Source organism: Pan paniscus, chromosome 2 (assembly GCF_029289425.2).
Source record: "Pan paniscus chromosome 2, NHGRI_mPanPan1-v2.0_pri, whole genome shotgun sequence".
Taxonomy (NCBI): domain Eukaryota; kingdom Metazoa; phylum Chordata; class Mammalia; order Primates; family Hominidae; genus Pan; species Pan paniscus.
Genome location: NC_085926.1, coordinates 195,639,564 through 195,659,936, shown reverse-complemented (window position 1 = coordinate 195,659,936; position 20,373 = coordinate 195,639,564). Strand labels below are relative to the sequence as shown.

Genomic DNA, 20,373 nt, shown 5'->3' with positions numbered 1-20,373 from the left:
AACTGTTACAACTGTTTCTGCCTATATAAGTGAAATCTTGGCCTCCTCACTTTGGAGCACTGACCCCATTCCTTTGGAATCATGTTTCTGGATGGCTATCCTCAAGCTTTGTGCTGCAGTAAACTTTATACTTAGTCATATTTTCTGAATCTCATTATTGAAGGTTGACATTTGTTTAACTGAAATTCAGGTTTAACTGGGAGTCTTATTTTATTTGCTAAATCTGGCAACCTTCTCAACCTCATACTTTTCTTCCTTTCTTTCTTTCCTTTTTTGAGACAGAGTCTCACTCTGTTGCCCAGGCTGGAGTGCAGTGGCACGATCTCACTGCAACCTCCGCCTCCCGGGTTTAAGCTATTCTTTTCCTCAACCTCCCCTATAGCTGAGATTACAGGTGCATGGCACCACGCCCAGCTAATTTTTGTATTTTTAGTGGAGACAGCATTTCACTATGTTGGCCAGGCTGGTCTCGAACTCCTGAACTCAGGTGATCCACCCGACTCAGACTCCCAAAGTGCTGGCATTACAGGTGTGAGCCACCGCGCCCAGCTCAACCTCATAGTTTTCTGTTAACACTTTCTGGCTCCTTTCTCATAATGTGCACAGAAATCTACGTTTCTTCAAAGGTAGTAAACTCTTACACACTTCACCCCTTAACTTTTTATCAGTTTGATTTGCCTTTGTTTTTTTGAGATGGAGTTTCGCTCTTTTTGCCCAGGCTGGAGTGCAGTGGCATGATCTCACCTCACCACAACCTCTGCCTCCCGGATTCAAGAAATTCTCCTGCCTTAGCCTCCCAAGTAGCTGGGATTTCAGGCATGCGCCACCATGCTGAGCTAATTTTGTATTTTTAGTAGAGACAGTGTTTCACCATGTTGGTCAGGCTGGTCTCGAACTCCCGACCTCAGGTGATCCGCCTGCCTCAGCCTCCCAAAGTGCTGGGATTACAGGTGTGAGCCACTGCACCTGGCTTGATTTGCCTTTTAAATCCCCCTTTTCTTTTCTTTCTTTTTTTTTTTTTTTGAGACAGCGTCTCTCTCTGTTGCCCAGGCTGGAGTGCAATGGCGTGATCTCGGCTCACTGCAACCTCCGCCTCCCGGGTTCAAGCAATTCTCCTGCCTCAGCCTCCTGAGAAGCTGGGACTACAGGTGCGTGCCACCACGCCTGGCTAAATTTTATATTTTTAATAGAGATGGGGTTTCACCATGTTGGCCAGGATGGTCTCGATCTCTTGACTTCGTGATCTGCCCACCTTGGCCTCCCAAAGTGCTGGGATTACAGGCGTGAAGCCACCGCGCCCAGCCTAAATCCCCCTTTACTTAGTTTTGAGATATATTTGATAATAAAAGACACATACTGAAAGTATGCAGTTTATACAGGTGTACAGGATATATACCTGTGAAAACACTACGATAATATGAATAAATATTATTATATATTCATTATTTTCTAAAGTTTTCTTGCTCACCTTTGTAATCCTTACCCCCCACCTACTATCTAGGCAACTACTGATCTGTTTTCTGTTGCTGTAGATTAATTTGCATTTTCTAGTATTTTTAATAAATGGAATCATACAGTATATACTTTTTAACTGGATTATTTCACATAGCATAACTGTTTTTTATTTGTATGCCTTTTCTTTTTCTTGCCTTATTGCACTGACTAGGGACTCTAGTATCATGTTTAATTGGAGTAGTGAAAGTGAACGTCTTTGCCTTGTTCCCAACCCCAGAGGGAAAGCGTTCAGTCTTTCAACATTGAGTATGATGCTAATTTTTAAAAATGCCTTTTATTAGGTTGAGGAAGTTCCCTTCTACTCCTGATTTGCTGAGAGTTAATCATGAATAAATGCTGAGTTTTATCTGATGCTTTTTCTGTATCTAGAGATTATCAAAAGGTTTTTCTTACAAAATGTATTAATATGGCGAATTACATTGGCTATCAAATTTTGAATGTTGATTTTGTTTTTGAATGTTGATGTTCCAAATATTGCATTTTTGGGATAAACCTACTTGGTCATGGTATATTATCCTTTTTACATGTTGTTGGATTTGACTTGCTAATATTTTGCCAAGAATTTTGTCTTTTCATGAATGACACTGGTATGTAATTTCCTTTTCTTGTAATTCATTTGTCTGTTTCTTATGTTAACTCTTTTGCTTTTCAAAAGAGGATATCTAGAAATCATATTGATGTAATATGTATTATACTGGTATATTAAAGGAGTATGGTATAATTTATATTATATGATATATAGATAATATGTATTAGGTATAATAACTAATTATTAGCTGATATTAGTTATTTTTTATTTATTTATTTTTTAGACAGAGTCTCACTCTGTCACCCAGGCTGGAGTCCAGTGGCGCAATCTTGACTCACTGCAACCTCCGCTTCCCGGGTTCAAGCAATTCTCCTGCCTCAGCCTCCCAAGTAGCCGGGATTACAGGCGCCCGCCACCACGCCCGGCTAATTTTTGTACTTTTAGTAGACACGGGGTTTCACCATGTTGGTCAGGCTGGTCTTCAACTCCTGACCTCGTGATCCACCCACCTCGGCCTCCCAAAGTTTTGGGATTACAGGCGTGAGCCACCACGCCTGGCCAATATTAGTTATTAATAAACAATAGCTAATTCGTAGCTCCCTTAAACTACTTACATATACACTACAGGTTCTCTTCTCTTTTCTGTTCAATTTTTTCCATTCTACCCGTCTGCTACTGTCTTCTGCTGCAGTAGCTTTTCTTTGCCACTTTGCTGTAGCTTTCTGTCCCTCTTCTGTGTTGCCCTTTTCCTTTGTTGTAAACTTTTCCTGTTCTAGTCTTCTGCCTTTTAATCTCAAAATTTGTTTGCTCATTTATTCGTTCATTCAACAGAGTTCGAGGTCCTCCTATGTGCAAGACACTGTGCTAGAGGCTGGGGATACTGCAGAGAACACGACAGACGGGGTGGCAGGCATAGCCGCTGCCCTTAAGAAACTCAAGACACTGCGCTAGAGGCTGGGGATACCGCAGAGAACATGACAGACGGGGTTGCGGGCATAGCTGCCGCCCTTAAGAAACTCAAGACACTGCGCTAGAGGCTGGGGATACCGCAGAGAACACGACAGACGGGGTGGCGGGCATAGCTGCTGCCCTTAAGAAACTCAAGACACTGCGCTAGAGGCTGGGGATACCGCAGAGAACACGACAGACGGGGTGGCGGGCATAGCTGCTGCCCTTAAGAAACTCAAGACACTGTGCTAGAGGCTGGGGATACCACAGAGAACACGACAGACGGGGTGGCGGGCATAGCTGCTGCCCTTAAGAAACTCAAGACACTGTGCTAGAGGCTGGGGATACCACAGAGAACACGACAGACGGGGTGGCGGGCATAGCTGCTGCCCTTAAGAAACTCAAGACACTGTGCTAGAGGCTGGGGATACCACAGAGAACACGACAGACGGGGTGGCGGGCATAGCTGCCGCCCTTAAGAAACTCAAGACACTGTGCTAGAGGCTGGGGATACCACAGAGAACACGACAGACGGGGTTGCGGGCATAGCTGCCGCCCTTAAGAAACTCAAGACACTGTGCTAGAGGCTGGGGATACCACAGAGAACACGACAGACGGGGTTGCGGGCATAGCTGCCGCCCTTAAGAAACTCAAGACACTGTGCTAGAGGCTGGGGATACCACAGAGAACACGACAGACGGGGTTGCGGGCATAGCTGCCGCCCTTAAGAAACTCAAGACACTGTGCTAGAGGCTGGGGATACCACAGAGAACACGACAGACGGGGTGGCGGGCATAGCTGCTGCCCTTAAGAAACTCAAGACACTGTGCTAGAGGCTGGGGATACCACAGAGAACACGACAGACGGGGTGGCAGGCATAGCCGCTGCCCTTAAGAAACTCAAGACACCGCTAGAGGCTGGGGATACCACAGAGAACACGACAGACGGGGTTGCGGGCATAGCTGCCGCCCTTAAGAAACTCAAGACACTGTGCTAGAGGCTGGGGATACCACAGAGAACATGACAGACGGGGTGGCAGGCATAGCCGCTGCCCTTAAGAAACTCAAGACACTGCGCTAGAGGCTGGGGATACCACAGAGAACACGACACACGGGGTGGCGGGCATAGCTGCCGCCCTTAAGAAACTCAAGACACTGCGCTAGAGGCTGGGGATACCACAGAGAACACGACACACGGGGTGGCGGGCATAGCTGCTGCCCTTAAGAAACTCAAGACACTGCGCTAGAGGCTGGGGATACCGCAGAGAACACGACAGACGGGGTGGCGGGCATAGCTGCTGCCCTTAAGAAACTCAAGACACTGTGCTAGAGGCTGGGGATACCACAGAGAACACGACAGACGGGGTGGCGGGCATAGCTGCTGCCCTTAAGAAACTCAAGACACCGCTAGAGGCTGGGGATACCACAGAGAACACGACAGACGGGGTGGCGGGCATAGCCGCTGCCCTTAAGAAACTCAAGACACTGCGCTAGAGGCTGGGGATACCGCAGAGAACACGACAGACGGGGTGGCGGGCATAGCTGCTGCCCTTAAGAAACTCAAGACACTGTGCTAGAGGCTGGGGATACCACAGAGAACACGACACACGGGGTGGCGGGCATAGCTGCTGCCCTTAAGAAACTCAAGACACTGCGCTAGAGGCTGGGGATACCGCAGAGAACACGACAGACGGGGTGGCGGGCATAGCTGCCGCCCTTAAGAAACTCAAGACACTGCGCTAGAGGCTGGGGATACCACAGAGAACACGACAGACGGGGTGGCGGGCATAGCCGCCGCCCTTAAGAAACTCAAGACACTGCGCTAGAGGCTGGGGATACCGCAGAGAACACGACAGACGGGGTGGCGGGCATAGCTGCTGCCCTTAAGAAACTCAAGACACTGTGCTAGAGGCTGGGGATACCACAGAGAACACGACAGACGGGGTGGCGGGCATAGCCGCTGCCCTTAAGAAACTCAAGACACTGCGCTAGAGGCTGGGGATACCGCAGAGAACACGACAGACGGGGTGGCGGGCATAGCTGCTGCCCTTAAGAAACTCAAGACACTGTGCTAGAGGCTGGGGATACCACAGAGAACACGACAGACGGGGTGGCGGGCATAGCCGCTGCCCTTAAGAAACTCAAGACACCGCTAGAGGCTGGGGATACCACAGAGAACACGACAGACGGGGTGGCAGGCATAGCCGCTGCCCTTAAGAAACTCAAGACACCGCTAGAGGCTGGGGATACCACAGAGAACACGACAGACGGGGTGGCGGGCATAGCTGCCGCCCTTAAGAAACTCAAGACACTGCGCTAGAGGCTGGGGATACCACAGAGAACACGACAGACGGGGTGGCGGGCATAGCTGCCGCCCTTAAGAAACTCAAGACACTGCGCTAGAGGCTGGGGATACCGCAGAGAACACGACAGACGGGGTGGCGGGCATAGCCGCTGCCCTTAAGAAACTCAAGACACCGCTAGAGGCTGGGGATACCACAGAGAACACGACAGACGGGGTGGCAGGCATAGCCGCTGCCCTTAAGAAACTCAAGACACCGCTAGAGGCTGGGGATACCACAGAGAACACGACAGACGGGGTGGCGGGCATAGCTGCCGCCCTTAAGAAACTCAAGACACTGCGCTAGAGGCTGGGGATACCACAGAGAACACGACAGACGGGGTGGCGGGCATAGCTGCCGCCCTTAAGAAACTCAAGACACTGCGCTAGAGGCTGGGGATACCGCAGAGAACACGACAGACGGGGTGGCGGGCATAGCCGCCGCCCTTAAGAAACTCAAGACACTGTGCTAGAGGCTGGGGATACCGCAGAGAACACGACAGACGGGGTGGCGGGCATAGCTGCTGCCCTTAAGAAACTCAAGACACTGCGCTAGAGGCTGGGGATACCGCAGAGAACACGACAGACGGGGTGGCAGGCATAGCTGCTGCCCTTAAGAAACTCAAGACACTGCGCTAGAGGCTGGGGATACCACAGAGAACACGACAGACGGGGTGGCGGGCATAGCTGCTGCCCTTAAGAAACTCAAGACACTGCGCTAGAGGCTGGGGATACCACAGAGAACACGACAGACGGGGTGGCAGGCATAGCCGCTGCCCTTAAGAAACTCAAGACACCGCTAGAGGCTGGGGATACCACAGAGAACACGACAGACGGGGTGGCGGGCATAGCTGCTGCCCTTAAGAAACTCAAGACACTGTGCTAGAGGCTGGGGATACCACAGAGAACACGACAGACGGGGTGGCGGGCATAGCTGCTGCCCTTAAGAAACTCAAGACACCGCTAGAGGCTGGGGATACCGCAGAGAACACGACAGACGGGGTGGCGGGCATAGCTGCTGCCCTTAAGAAACTCAAGACACCGCTAGAGGCTGGGGATACCGCAGAGAACACGACAGACGGGGTGGCGGGCATAGCTGCCGCCCTTAAGAAACTCAAGACACTGTGCTAGAGGCTGGGGATACCACAGAGAACACGACAGACGGGGTGGCAGGCATAGCCGCTGCCCTTAAGAAACTCAAGACACCGCTAGAGGCTGGGGATACCACAGAGAACACGACAGACGGGGTGGCAGGCATAGCCGCTGCCCTTAAGAAACTCAAGACACCGCTAGAGGCTGGGGATACCACAGAGAACACGACAGACGGGGTGGCGGGCATAGCTGCCGCCCTTAAGAAACTCAAGACACTGCGCTAGAGGCTGGGGATACCACAGAGAACACGACAGACGGGGTGGCGGGCATAGCTGCCGCCCTTAAGAAACTCAAGACACTGCGCTAGAGGCTGGGGATACCGCAGAGAACACGACAGACGGGGTGGCGGGCATAGCCGCTGCCCTTAAGAAACTCAAGACACCGCTAGAGGCTGGGGATACCACAGAGAACACGACAGACGGGGTGGCAGGCATAGCCGCTGTCCTTAAGAAACTCAAGACACCGCTAGAGGCTGGGGATACCACAGAGAACACGACAGACGGGGTGGCGGGCATAGCTGCCGCCCTTAAGAAACTCAAGACACTGCGCTAGAGGCTGGGGATACCACAGAGAACACGACAGACGGGGTGGCGGGCATAGCTGCCGCCCTTAAGAAACTCAAGACACTGCGCTAGAGGCTGGGGATACCGCAGAGAACACGACAGACGGGGTGGCGGGCATAGCCGCCGCCCTTAAGAAACTCAAGACACTGTGCTAGAGGCTGGGGATACCGCAGAGAACACGACAGACGGGGTGGCGGGCATAGCTGCTGCCCTTAAGAAACTCAAGACACTGCGCTAGAGGCTGGGGATACCGCAGAGAACACGACAGACGGGGTGGCAGGCATAGCTGCTGCCCTTAAGAAACTCAAGACACTGCGCTAGAGGCTGGGGATACCACAGAGAACACGACAGACGGGGTGGCGGGCATAGCTGCTGCCCTTAAGAAACTCAAGACACTGCGCTAGAGGCTGGGGATACCGCAGAGAACACGACAGACGGGGTGGCGGGCATAGCTGCTGCCCTTAAGAAACTCAAGACACCGCTAGAGGCTGGGGATACCACAGAGAACACGACAGACGGGGTGGCGGGCATAGCTGCTGCCCTTAAGAAACTCAAGACACTGTGCTAGAGGCTGGGGATACCACAGAGAACACGACAGACGGGGTGGCGGGCATAGCTGCTGCCCTTAAGAAACTCAAGACACCGCTAGAGGCTGGGGATACCGCAGAGAACACGACAGACGGGGTGGCGGGCATAGCTGCCGCCCTTAAGAAACTCAAGACACTGTGCTAGAGGCTGGGGATACCACAGAGAACACGACAGACGGGGTGGCAGGCATAGCCGCTGCCCTTAAGAAACTCAAGACACCGCTAGAGGCTGGGGATACCACAGAGAACACGACAGACGGGGTGGCGGGCATAGCTGCCGCCCTTAAGAAACTCAAGACACTGCGCTAGAGGCTGGGGATACCACAGAGAACACGACAGACGGGGTGGCGGGCATAGCTGCCGCCCTTAAGAAACTCAAGACACTGCGCTAGAGGCTGGGGATACCGCAGAGAACACGACAGACGGGGTGGCGGGCATAGCTGCCGCCCTTAAGAAACTCAAGACACTGCGCTAGAGGCTGGGGATACCGCAGAGAACACGACAGACGGGGTGGCGGGCATAGCTGCTGCCCTTAAGAAACTCAAGACACTGCGCTAGAGGCTGGGGATACCGCAGAGAACACGACAGACGGGGTGGCAGGCATAGCCGCTGCCCTTAAGAAACTCAAGCGCTCCGGAGGAGCCTGCCCGCCTCAGCTAGCAAGTTTAAAGGAGCACTCCTGGCCACTAAGTCCCTGAGCATCAGTTCTGTGTGACTGGGGAACCTGCTCTGGGTGGACAAGGGAACTTGAAGGGGAATTCTTCCTGAACTCTCAGCTTATTAGGCCTTGCCCTCCCTAGGGAAGGCAGGAGTCTTGACCACCAGGGGTTCTAGATTGACTCACTGAATGACCAACTGTGGCATTTTCCAAAGCTAAACAAATTTACATAAAGTGCAAAATTCCCCCCATTTACATAAAACTGTTTGTTTTTCAAAGATATCCTCAATTTGTACTGGATGGATTTGTAGTCCAGGAAGGCTTAGGGAGCCAGGATTCTTGGGTCGCGGGTCTTCAGGCATTCCTCCTTCTCCCAGGCTTCTTCTCTCTGTGCCCCGCAGGTTCCCTGCTCTGGGATGAGGAGCCCAGGCTGGGGGAGACTAACTAAAGCACAGCGTCTTGCACATAGCAGCCACTCAAGCTCTGACCCTCTTCATGCAGTGGAGGGTCCCTTCTGTGCAGCTTTACTCAGCGAGAGTTGCAGGAAGCTGGGGCAGGGACAAAACGAACATTCGTCGACTATGTTAAGGATTTGCTCAGTCTAGAAATAAGATTTTTTTTTTTTTTTTTGGAGACAGTCTCACTTCGTCACCCAGGCTGGAGTGCGGTGGCGGGATCTCGGCTCACTGAAACCTCCGCTTCCCAGGTTCAGGCGATTCTCCTGCCTCAGCCTCCCAAGTGGCTGGGATTACAGACGTCCGCCACCACGCCCAGCTGATTTTTGTATTTTTAGTAGAGATGGGGTTTCACCATGCTGGCCAGGCTGGCCTCGAACTTCTGACCTCAAGCGATCCGCCCACCTTGGCCTCCTAAAGTGCTGCTATTACAGGCGTGAGCCACTGCACTCGGGTTAGAAATAAGATTTTTTAAATTTTCATTTTAACATTAAAAATTGCACATTTTCTTTGGGAGGCCGAGGCGGGCAGATCACGAGGTCAGAAGATCGAAACCGTCCTGGCTAACACAGTGAAACCCCGTCTGTACTAAAAATACAAAAAATTAGCCAGGCGGCAGCGGGCGCCTGTAATTTTAGCTACTCAGGAGGCTGAGGCAGGAGAATCGCTTGAACCTGGGAGGCAGAGGTTGCAGTGAGCCAAGATCGCACCACTGCACTCCAGCCTGGGTGACAAAGCGAGACTCCGTCTCAAAAAAAAAGAAAAAGCACACATTTTTATCCACCGTTCGTGGCTGGCAAAAGTGTTCCTATATAGTTTTTTGGGTTTTTTTTTTTTTGAGACGGAGTGTTGCTCTGTTGCAGTGGTGCAATCTCTGGAGTGCAGTGGTGCAATCTCAGCTCACTGCAATGTCCACCTCCTGGGTTCAAGGGATTCTCCTGCCTCAGCCTCCCAGGTAGCTGGGATTACAGGCGCCCACCACCATGCCTGGCGAATTTTTAGTAGAAACAGGATTTCACCATGTTAGCCAGGCTGTTCTTGAACTCCTGACCTCAAGTGATCCTCCCACCTCGGCCTCCCAAGGTGCTGGGATTACAGGCATGAGCCACTGCGCCCAGCCAGTTCCTATATAATTGAATAAATGAACCACTACTAAATGCTTAGAGGGGATGGAAATGTTGCTGTAAAGACAGAATAAAAGCTAAGTAATTAAAACTTGGCAAAATTCTTCAAAAGCTTTTAAAATCATCTCATCAGATGAACTACCATAAACTTTATATATGCCTAACAGAAAAAGAATTTTGGTAAATCAGTAAATTTGGTAAAGTCAGTGAATTGGTCATTTGGCAAAATTGGCTTAAAAGACTTTTAGAACTGCTACCTATGGGGAAAACATAAATTAATTTTAAACTATCTTTAAAGTTAATCATTACAAGATTAAAAATTTCCACGTGAAACACTAAAATTTTTGTTATATTTAGCAGGATACAGTCATAAGAAAACAAAACCATACTAAGATCATTGACCATTTTTTTAGGTCCCCATGAAAGCAGAACCTTGACTATTTTTTAAACTTGCAAATGTAGAGAAAAGTTGCAAAAATAGCGCAATGAATACCCATATATCCTCTACTTCACCAATTAATGTTTTGCCACATTTGCTTTCTCTCTGTATAGAGATATTAGTTGTTAGACAATTTGAGAGGAAGTTGCAGGAATTATGACTCTTCAGAATCTATTTCTAAGGGCTGTGTGCAGTGGCTCACACGTGTAATCCCAGCACTTTGGGAGGCTGAGGTGGGCAGGTCACTTGAGGTCAGAAGTTCGAGACCAGCCTGGCCAACATGATGAAACCCCGTCTCTACTAAAAATATAAAAACTAACTGGGCGTGGTGTTGGGCACCTGTAATCCCAGCTACTCGGGAGGCTGAGGCAGGAGAATTGCTTGAACCCAGGAGGCACAGGTTGCAGTGAGCTGAGATTGTGCCACTGCACTCCAGCTTGGGCAACACAGCAAGACTCTGTCTCAAAAAAAAAGAGAATATATTTCTAGGGATATTCCTTAACATAACCATGCAAAATTACCAAGTTTAGAAAATTTAACATTGATGCAGTACTATTATCCAATTATGGTTCATGTTCAAATTTTGCCAATTATACTAAAAAATTTCTTTTTCTTTTTCTTTTTTTTTTTTTTTAAGACGGAGTCTTGCCTTGTTGCCCAGGATGAAGTGCAATGGCATGACCTCAGCTCACTGCAACCTCCGCCTCCCAGGTTAAAGAGATTCTCCTGGCTCAGCCTCCCGAGTAGCTGGGATTACAGGTGTCTGCCACCATGCCCAGCTAATTTTTCGTATTTTGTATTTTCAGTGGATCCATGATCCAGCCTGAGTGACAGAGCGAGACTCCATCTCAAAAGAAAAAAAAAACAAAAGAAGGGGTTCAGGATTATGAGGGAGAGTACAGGGATGGGATCGGTGAATGCATGGCTAGTGCAGATTATTGTCATATTTATTAATGGCTTTAAAGAAAATCCAGTACATGTAACTTGAACTTGGACATATGAGAAAAAGCCTGTTTTCCAGCCTTTTTGCTACAATTTTAGTTTTAGGATTTCTTTTTTTTCTCCTTAAGACAGTCTCACTCTGTCACCCAGGGTGGAGTGCAGTGGTACAATCTCAGCTCACTGCAACCTCTACCTCACGGGTTCAAACGATTCTCATGCCTCAGCCACCCAAGTAGCTGGGATTACAGGCGTGTGCCACTACACTCGACTATTTTTTCTTTGTATTTTTAGTAGAGACAGGGTTTCACTATGTTGGCCAGGCTGGTTTCGAACTCCTGGTGTCAAGTAACCCGCCTGCCTGGGCCTCCCAGTGTTGAGATTACAGGCGTGAGCCACCGCTTCTGGCCCCTAGGATTTCCTGATAAAGCTGATTGCCTTTTTTTTTGAGACGGAGTCTCCCTCTGTCGCCCAGGTCTCGCTCTGTCTTCCAGGCTGGAGTGCAGTGGCGCGATCTCGGCTCACTGCAAACTCCGCCTCCTGGGTTCACGCCATTCTCCTGCCTCAGCCTCCGGAGTAGCTGGGACTACAGGCGCCCGCCACCATGCCCGGCTAATTTTTTGTTGTATTTTTAGTAGAGACGGGTTTTCACTGTGTTAGCCAGGATGGTCTCCATCTCCTGACCTCGTGATCTGCCCGCCTTGGCCTCCCAAAGTGCTGGGATTACAGGCATGAGCCACCACGCCCGGCCTTTTTTTTTTTTCTTTTTTCAGACGAAGTCTTGCTCTTATCGCCCAGGCTGGAGTGCAGTAGCACGATCTCGGCTCACTGCAAGCCCTGCCTCCTGGGTTCAAGCCATTCTCCTGCCTCAGCCTCCTGAGTAGCTGGGATTACAGGCGTCTGCCACCACGCCCGGCTAATTTTTTTGTATTTTTTAGTACGCCTGTAATCCCAGCACTTTGGGAGGCCGAAGCCGGCGGATCACCTGAGGTCGGGAGTTCAAGACCAGCCTGACCAACATGGAGAAACCTTGTCCCTACTAAAAACTTAGCCGGGCGTGGTGGCGGATGCCTGTAATCCCAGCTGCTCAGGAGGCTGAGGCAGGAGAATCGCTTGAACCCGATCGCGCCATTGCACTCCAGTCTAGCCAACAAGAGCGAAACTCTGTCTCAAAAATAAATAAATAAATAATATAGTGTTAATTTGGGATTATACTGTATGCCAAAAAATAAAGTTCATACATTTATAGAACTAGAAGTAAGGCCAGGTATGGTGCCTCATGCCTGTAATCCCAATACTTTTTGGGCGACTGAGGCAGGAGGACTGCTTGAGCCCAGGAATTTGAGACCAGCTTAGGCAGCATAGTGAGACCCTGTCTCTACCAAAAATTAAAAAAAAAAAAACAAATTAGCTGGGCATAGTGGCACTGCCTGTGGTCCCAGCTACTTGGGAAGCTGAGGTGAGAGGATCCGCTTGAGGAGGTTGAGGCTGCAGTGAACTGTGGCAGCGCCACTGCACCCCAGCCTGGGTGACAGAGCAAGACTGCGTCTCCAAAAGAGAAGAAAGTCACAGAAGGAAGAGAAACCCTAATGAGTAATATTGCCCCTTTCTTAAAGAAGTATAATCGTTTAGTAGGAAAATGAGAAAGTTTGAAAGAGAGTATTTTTTTAACCTAAATGAAATCATAAATGGCTTTAAGAGGCTCTTTCATTTCATTTTTAATTGCCAAAACACTTTTGTCAAGTTTGAAAATACCTAAAAGCCATATATTATTTTAATAGAGTCATTAGTTTTTCACGGAGTTATTCTTGATCCCTCTTTCTCCCTCACTTGCCACAGTCAGTCCTTTATAGAGTAGTGCTGATTCTATTGCCTTCACATTGCTGTAATCTGAGCCTCCTTGTTCTCTTCAACCGCTGCTGTAGTTTAAGCCTGGGTTTGCAAACTAGCAACTCAAGGGCCACCTTCAGCCTACAGACAAGCTGTGTTTGGCCTGTGCAAAGTTGAAAGTTTAAAAAATTTGTTGCCAACGTTTAAAAATTTGGAAGTTGTGCTTAAAAATGCAGATCCTAGCTTCTTTTAAAAAATCAAAATATCATAGCTAGGTGTGGTGGCTCGCACCTGTAGTCCCAGCTATTCAGGAGGCTGAGGAAGGAGGACTGCTTGAGCCCAGGAGTTCCAGGCTGCAGGGAGCTATGATTGCGCCACTGCACCCCAGCCTGGGCGACAGAGAGAGACCCCGTCTTTGAAAAAGAAAAAAGAGAAACCAGAGTATCTGGCAACCCTAGGCCCACGTTTCTTTCAACTGGTTCGCTTCACTTCTTAGCATTACTTGGTTATCCCCCATAAGGATGACCAGTCTCCTATCTAGCCTTCCACCGTTACCTCAATATAGTATTATATCTGCCCCATCTCCTGTCCACATTGTCAAAAGTGGCTTTCTCATCAGATTCGATCAAATCACTTCTTGATTTGCATATGCTTGATTTGCTGATTGTTTTCAGGATAAAATCCAAACTCCTTAAAATGGCATTTCATGATCTGGTTTCCCCACACCAGAATGCCCACACCATGCTGCTGCTCACTCCTTCCCAGCTCTGGCTACCCAGCACCTGCAGTTCCCAAGCCAGCACTTCCTTCCTTGTATCTGCCGTGTTGCTCTCTCCACCTTCTCTTCTTTCTCCTAACTAACCCGTACTCAGCCTTCAAAACTCTGCGTTGACATCCATCTTCCGAGAGCCCCCAGAAGCCTTTCTCTCCTGCTCTTTTATGATCCCAAAGCAACCTGTGCTCTTGTTTGTGAGCGCTTCATTTAAATGCTCGAGGTCTCCAAACACCACCAGCGGACATTAAGCCAGGGCGGGCTGAGTGGGGTTAATCGTACCGGGATTAGATTAGCGTTATTGCCTAGCCTACATCTCGGACTGAGTTCGGTCCCCAGCGTGTAATGTCACGGGGGTGAATAAGGGTCCGCCCCGGCACGGATGCCTGAGACCAAGGTCCCCCGCCGCTTGCAAGCCGGCCCAGCCAACCACCGGGTGCGTAGTAATCCACGAGCGCGGCCTGGGATTGGAGGGCGCGGCCTGGGATTGGAGGGCGCGGCCTGCGGGAGCGGCCTGGGATTGGAGGGCGCGGCCTGCGGGAGCGGCCTGGGATTGGAGGGCGCGGCTTGCGGGAGCGGCCTGGCGTTGAGGGGCGCGGTCTGCGAGCGCGGCCTGGGATTGGAGGACGCGTCCTGCGGGAGCGGCCTAGCCTCGGAGTGCTCGCCGGGAGCTGTAGTCCCCGGAGCCGGAAGTGGGGGTGGCCGCGATAGAAGCCGCAGCCCAGGCGGCAGTCCCTCCCGCTGCCGCCGCCCGGGTGTAGCGCATCACCCGGAGCCCACCGGCCGCAGGTGCCTCCTCCGGCCCCAGGGGGCCCCGGGAGCCCTGAAGGGCGAAGCGGCAGGGACGCCTCTCTTGGGCGAAGAGGCGGCCTCACCGCCCCGGATGCGGCCGGAGGGCGCGGGAATGGAGCTCAGAGGCGGCGAGGAGCGCCTGCCTGAGGAGAGCAGGTGGGCTGGGAGCCGCCGCGGAGTCGGGGCAGCGACAGGCGCCGGAGCCCCGGGAGGCTTGGGAGGGCGCGGGGTCACGGAGAGAAGGGCCGGGCGCGACGAGTCTTGAGGACGACGGCTGCGGAGGACTTGTTTGGGAAGCATTTCGCAGAGGAGGGACGGGCGGGGCGGGGATGGGACGAAGGAACGGGCTTAGGGTGAAGAGGGTGGGTGGGATTTGCGGAGGGCAAGGGCAGCAGAGGAGGGTGAAGCTCAGATCCAAGACTGCTGGAGAGGAGGTGGCTGCTGAGAGACTGGGCGAAGAGGCCAGAGGGGTGCAGTGAGGTTTTACAGGCCAGAGTCTATAGGTAGGGGCAGGGCACCACCCTGACTGAAACTTGCCGTGACAGCAAGTGGGGCCAACGCGAAGAGGATGTAAGAATTCCTGGGAGCAGAGGTGAAGCGTTATGAGTGGCCTCGGAAGGAGCTTAGGCAGAGATGAGCATGGGGATGAAGGCGAGGAGAGCCTGGGGAGAAAGTGAGCGAGTGTCATGGCAGTGCGGTGGGGGCGGGGGCTGCTAATGAGACCAGAAACTCTGCACTTTGTCATTGCCGAATCCCTGTCAGAGAGTGGCAGGACCTCTGTGTCATTTCCTTTTCGTCTTCAAACCTGTCACTTTTTCCTCCAATGCAAACTAAGCAAGTTCACATTTATTTATATGGAACCATGTCAGAAAGCTCATATCTTCTAGAAATTGGGGATTTAAAATATAAAAACTACTTTGGACCGGGTGCGGTGCCTCACACCTGTAATTCCAGCACCTTGGGGGAGGCTGAGACGGGTCGCTTGAGTCCAGGAGTTTGAGACCAGCCTGGGTAACCTAGGGAGATCCCTGTCTCTACAAAAATACAAAAATTAGCTCGGCGTGGTGGTGCTCACCTGTGGTGCCAGCTACTCGGGAGGCTGAGGCGAGAGGATCACTTGAGTCCAATAAGTCGAGGCTGCATTGAGCCGAGATCTCACCACTACACTCCAGCCTGGGTGACAGAGGAAGACCCTGTCTTCAAAAAACAAAAAGCCAAAGAAACCCCGAACTACTTTGACTAAATGATGAATCGGAGTCTGTAGAGATGCCTTCCATATTTAGGGTTTGCTTCATTAATAACTCTGGTCTTAATCTTTTTTAAAGAGGCTGGAATGCTGACAGGCGAGAGCAGGAATGTGGCTTAAGGGAGTCATACTTGACATTTATTATTTTATTTTTATTTTATTTTTTGAGACACAGTCTCACCCTGTCCCCCAGGCTGAGCGCAGTGCCGTGAACACGGCTCACTGCAGCCTCCAACTCTTGGGCTCAAGCCATTATACTAGCTCAGCTTCCCAAGTAGCTGGGGATATAGGTGCCAGCTACCACATCTGGCTAATTTAAAAAACTTTTTTGTAGAGACAGGGTCTCACCATATTACCCAGGCTGGTCTCTAACTCTTGGGCTCAAGCGATTCTCCCCCGCCACGTCGGCCTCCCGAAGTGCTGGAATTACAGGTGTGAGCCACCAGGCCTGACCTCACTTGACATTTAGAAACAGTTTCAGATATAATGATGGTCTCAGGAGCAGCTGGGATCCAAAAACTAGAAGCAGAATATTTACCTCTGAGAAAATATCAACAAGGGAAGATTTATGAGATGTTCCTGGGTGAAGACTTGCTATTTTTAAGGGTGACTCTACTTTTATGTGCAAAGTGGCCTGTTGAACAAAACCTGGACTGACAGGACTTTGGGGCTCCTGCCTGAGATCTGAGAATGATCTGTGCTAAGTGAAACTGAACATCTTACTTCCCTTTTCCATGTTTCAGTTTCTGCTTTGCCTATTTGAACTATTTATTCTTCCTGCAGATGTCTGTGACATGCTTCGTGTGAAAGGTCCCATGTAAATTCTAAACACGTTTTAGGATTATTTTGATTTCCCTCTACCACTTCATGTGAGGGAGGCTGGGTTAGTTATTTTTTTAATGTATGTAACAAACGCTATTTACCACATGCCAGGAATTGTTTTAAGGTATTAAGATATGAATACTGCGTTAACTTCTTTAATCCCTATAACTATTGTATGTGGTCGGTACTACTGTTATCGCTATGTCACAGATGAGAAAGCTGAGAAATGGACAGGGTAAGTAACTTGCCAAGGTTGTACAGCTAATCCCTGGCAGAACTGGATTCAAACCCAGGCAGTTCGGCACCAGAGTCTGCGCTTTTTTTTTTTTTTTCTTTTTTTAGAGACAGGGTCTCACTATGTTGCCTAGGCTGGTCTCAAACTCCTGGGCTCAAGATATTCTCCAGCCTCGGCCTCTCAAAAGTGCTGAGGTTACAGGCATGAGCGACCATGCCGGCCCGAGACTGTACTTTTTTTTTTTTTTTTTTGAGATAGAGTCTTGCTCTGTCGCCAAGGCTGGAGTGCAGTGGCACCGTCTTGGTTCACTACAACCTCTGCCTCCCGGGTTCAAACAATTCTCCTGCCTCAGCCTCCCAAGTAGCTGGGATTACAGGTGCCTGCCCCCACGCCCAGCTAATTTTTTGTATTTTTAGTAGAGACGGGGTTTCGCCATGTTGGCCAGGCTGGTCTCAAACTCCTGACCTCAGAGGATCTACCAGCCTCCGCCTCCCAAAGTGCTGGGATTACAAGCGTGAACCACTGTGCCCCGCCCTAGTCTGTACTTTTAATACTGACCCTATGCTGCCTCTCACTATGCTAATAGTAACAACAGAAGTATAAGATAGTGAATAAATTTCACAGCATTCTGTGCCTGTCATTCAGGCCAGTAGGATAGCTCCTTTGCAGAATCTTTTCCCGTCTTTTATTCTTTGTATGATTGCCTCTTAACCAAAAAACTTTAATCAAAACTTAATTTTAGTAGTGGGGTTATCCTCACAAAGTCACTCCCGTCATTGTTATAGGCATACTGTGTTGGCGGCTGGTTAATTCAGAATGCGTTGTTTAATGAGGCTTCATGGTACTGATGGCCTCCTTAGCTCCAGATACACAACTGGTAAATACACATTCCTTGTGCCTATTAATTGAGGCTTTGTGACTGGGTTACTGCAAACATAACCTTTCTATGGCCAATGAAATACCCAGTTCAGAAACAGTCTTCTTGATGAGATAGCATCATTTTTATTTATTTATTTATATATTTTAAAGATAGGGTCTCACTGTGTCACTCAGGCTGGAGTACAATAGTGCAATCGTAGCTCACTGCAGCCTCAAACTCCTGGGCTCAGGTGATCTTCCCACCTCAGCCTCGTCAGTAGCTAGGACTACAGGTGTGTGCCACCACTCCCAGCTAATTTTTAATTTTTTCAGATTTTTTGTAGTGACAGAGTCTCACCATGTTGCCTAGGCCAGTCTCAAACTCCTGGCCTCAAGGGATCTTGCCGCCTTGGCCTCCCAGAGCACTGGGATTACAAGCATGAGCCACTGTGCCCAGCCGGTAGTGTCATTTTAAAAATGAAGGATGAAAGTTTTCAGTGTATTTTCCTTAAGTAGTTGATATAATGAAATGTGAATAGGCTTTAAAGTCAGACCTGCATTTGAATCCTAGTTCACGGATTAATTTGGCTTAACTTGATCAAGTTACTTTACGTAACCTGCCTGAGTAGGAAGAGTAATACTTTCCTGCCTGAGAAGTTCTGAGGATTCAATAAAACAATGTGCATAAAGCTCCTGAGAGCCTGATACGTAGGAAGTAGGAAAAATGTCGAATCCACCCCTTGCTAGTTTTTTTTAAATAAGGCGAGTGTCTCCCCCACAAGTGACTGTTTGCAAGGGTATCACTTGTTCTTCCTCTTTCAGTGGCTCCTTCATCCGAGTTGAACACATTGGGACCTAGAGTGTTGGCTTAGCTTCCCACTTCCCCCGGTAGTGTGCTTATGTGATAGGCTTCCCTATTGTTTTCCGTCTAGCTATCACTCCAGCCAGATGCTCTGGGGCTTAGGGATGATACTTCACTTTCCCTCCGTTTCCTAAATGCCAGTTATTTTGAGGTTGCCTGGTAAAACTACTACACTACGCTGGGCACGGTGGCTCACGCCTGTCATCCCAGCACTTTGGGAGGCTGAGGTGGGTGGGTCACCTGAGGTCAGGAGCTCAAGACCAGCCTGGTCAACATGGCAAAATGCTGTCTCTACTAAAAATACAAAAAATTAGCCAGATGTGGTTGTGCACGCCTGTAATCCCAGCTACTCAGGAGGCTAGGCAGGAGAATTGCTTGAACCTGGGAGGCGGAGGGTGCAGTGAGCCCAGGTGATGCCACTGCACTCCACCCTGGGCAACAGATCGAGACTGTCTCAAAAAAACAAAACAAAACAAAAGCAGGGGCCGGGCGCGGTGGCTCACGCCTGTAATCCCAGCACTTTGGGAGGCCGAGGCAGGCGGATCACAGGGTCAGGAGATCGAGACCATCCTGGCGAACATGGTGAAACCCGGTCTCTACTAAAAATACAAACAAATTAGCCGGGCATGGTGGCGGGCTCCTGTAGTCCCAGCTACTCGGGAGGCTGAGGCAGGAGAATGGCGTGAGCCCGGGAGGCAGAACTTGTAGTGAGCCGAGATCGCGCCGCTGCACTCCAGGCTGGGCGACAGAGCGAGACTCCGTCTCAAAAACAACAAACAAAACAAAACAAAAAAAAAACAAAAGCACGGTTCAGTGGTTTTCCCATTGAAAACAGAATATTTTCCATGTCAAAACTCCTCACCCTGGTATTGAATCTTTTTTTTTTTTTTTTTTTTTTTTGAGACGGAGTCTCGGTCTGTCGCCCAGGCCGGAAAGCAGTAGCACAATCTCGGCTCATTGCAAGCTCCGCCTCCCGGGTTCACGCCATTCTCCTGACGTCCTGATCCGCCCGCCTCGGCCTCCCAAAGTGCTGGGATTACAGGCGTGAGCCACCACGCCCGACCTGAATCTTTCTGTTAGTACTTAATGAAGTTTCCAATTACAAAACCATGGCACACACCCACTCTCACATCTTTCTCGCCATTCTCATTCTTGCTTTTCTACACTCACTGCAATACCTCCCTCTTTGCCTGGAGAGCTCTTAGTCGTCCCTTAAATGACGCTCCTTTAGAAGGCACCCCTCTCTGTTAGAGCACATCTGACATCTCCCTTCATAGCATGGTTATATAAGTGTCCATTTCCCCCATCACGTTCTGAATTCTCTGACAGATGGGACTCTTCCTCTTTAACCGCTATAACGCTTCTTTAAGCACCAGTGCCTAGCCCAGTGCCTGACATGTAGTTGGTGTTCAGTGAATATTTGTTTGAGGAATGAAGACATTAACGTTGTGGTCATCCCTCTTACAGATGGGCAGATGCTAGTGGAACTGTTGTCATTGGAAGTGCCACTTTCTTCGCATTTCTCCTATTCATTTTCACTTTTTCACGTTTTTATATTTCCTGTTTTCTTTCTTTCCCGTCCCTGTTTGATTATCCTAGGAGTTAACAGTTTACATAGAGCTAGTAGCAAAGCAGGATGATCACATGATTTTAAAGCAAACTAGCAATTGCTAGTTCGATTTTTAGTACAAAAATTACAGAAACATA

The 20,373-nt window shown here is 49.8% G+C and overlaps 1 protein-coding gene across 8 annotated transcripts in view; it reads left to right on the top strand.

The window, feature by feature from the left end:
• RUBCN (rubicon autophagy regulator) overlaps nt 1-20,373 on the top strand; it is an 80,702-nt gene that overhangs the window by 3,116 nt on the left and 57,213 nt on the right. For 3 of the 8 annotated variants that reach the window (XM_055110821.2, XM_055110819.2, XM_055110820.2), the window contains exon 1: nt 14,518-14,799. The exons of 2 other annotated variants lie outside the window; for them this stretch is intronic. In XM_055110821.2, the coding sequence (XP_054966796.1) occupies nt 14,735-14,799 (65 nt within the window). In that variant the 5' untranslated portion in view covers nt 14,518-14,734. Of the gene's footprint in view, nt 1-14,517; nt 14,800-20,373 lie in introns of those variants that run through there. 3 more of the 8 variants (XM_063602649.1, XM_055110823.2, XM_055110818.2) reach the window with 3 other exon arrangements.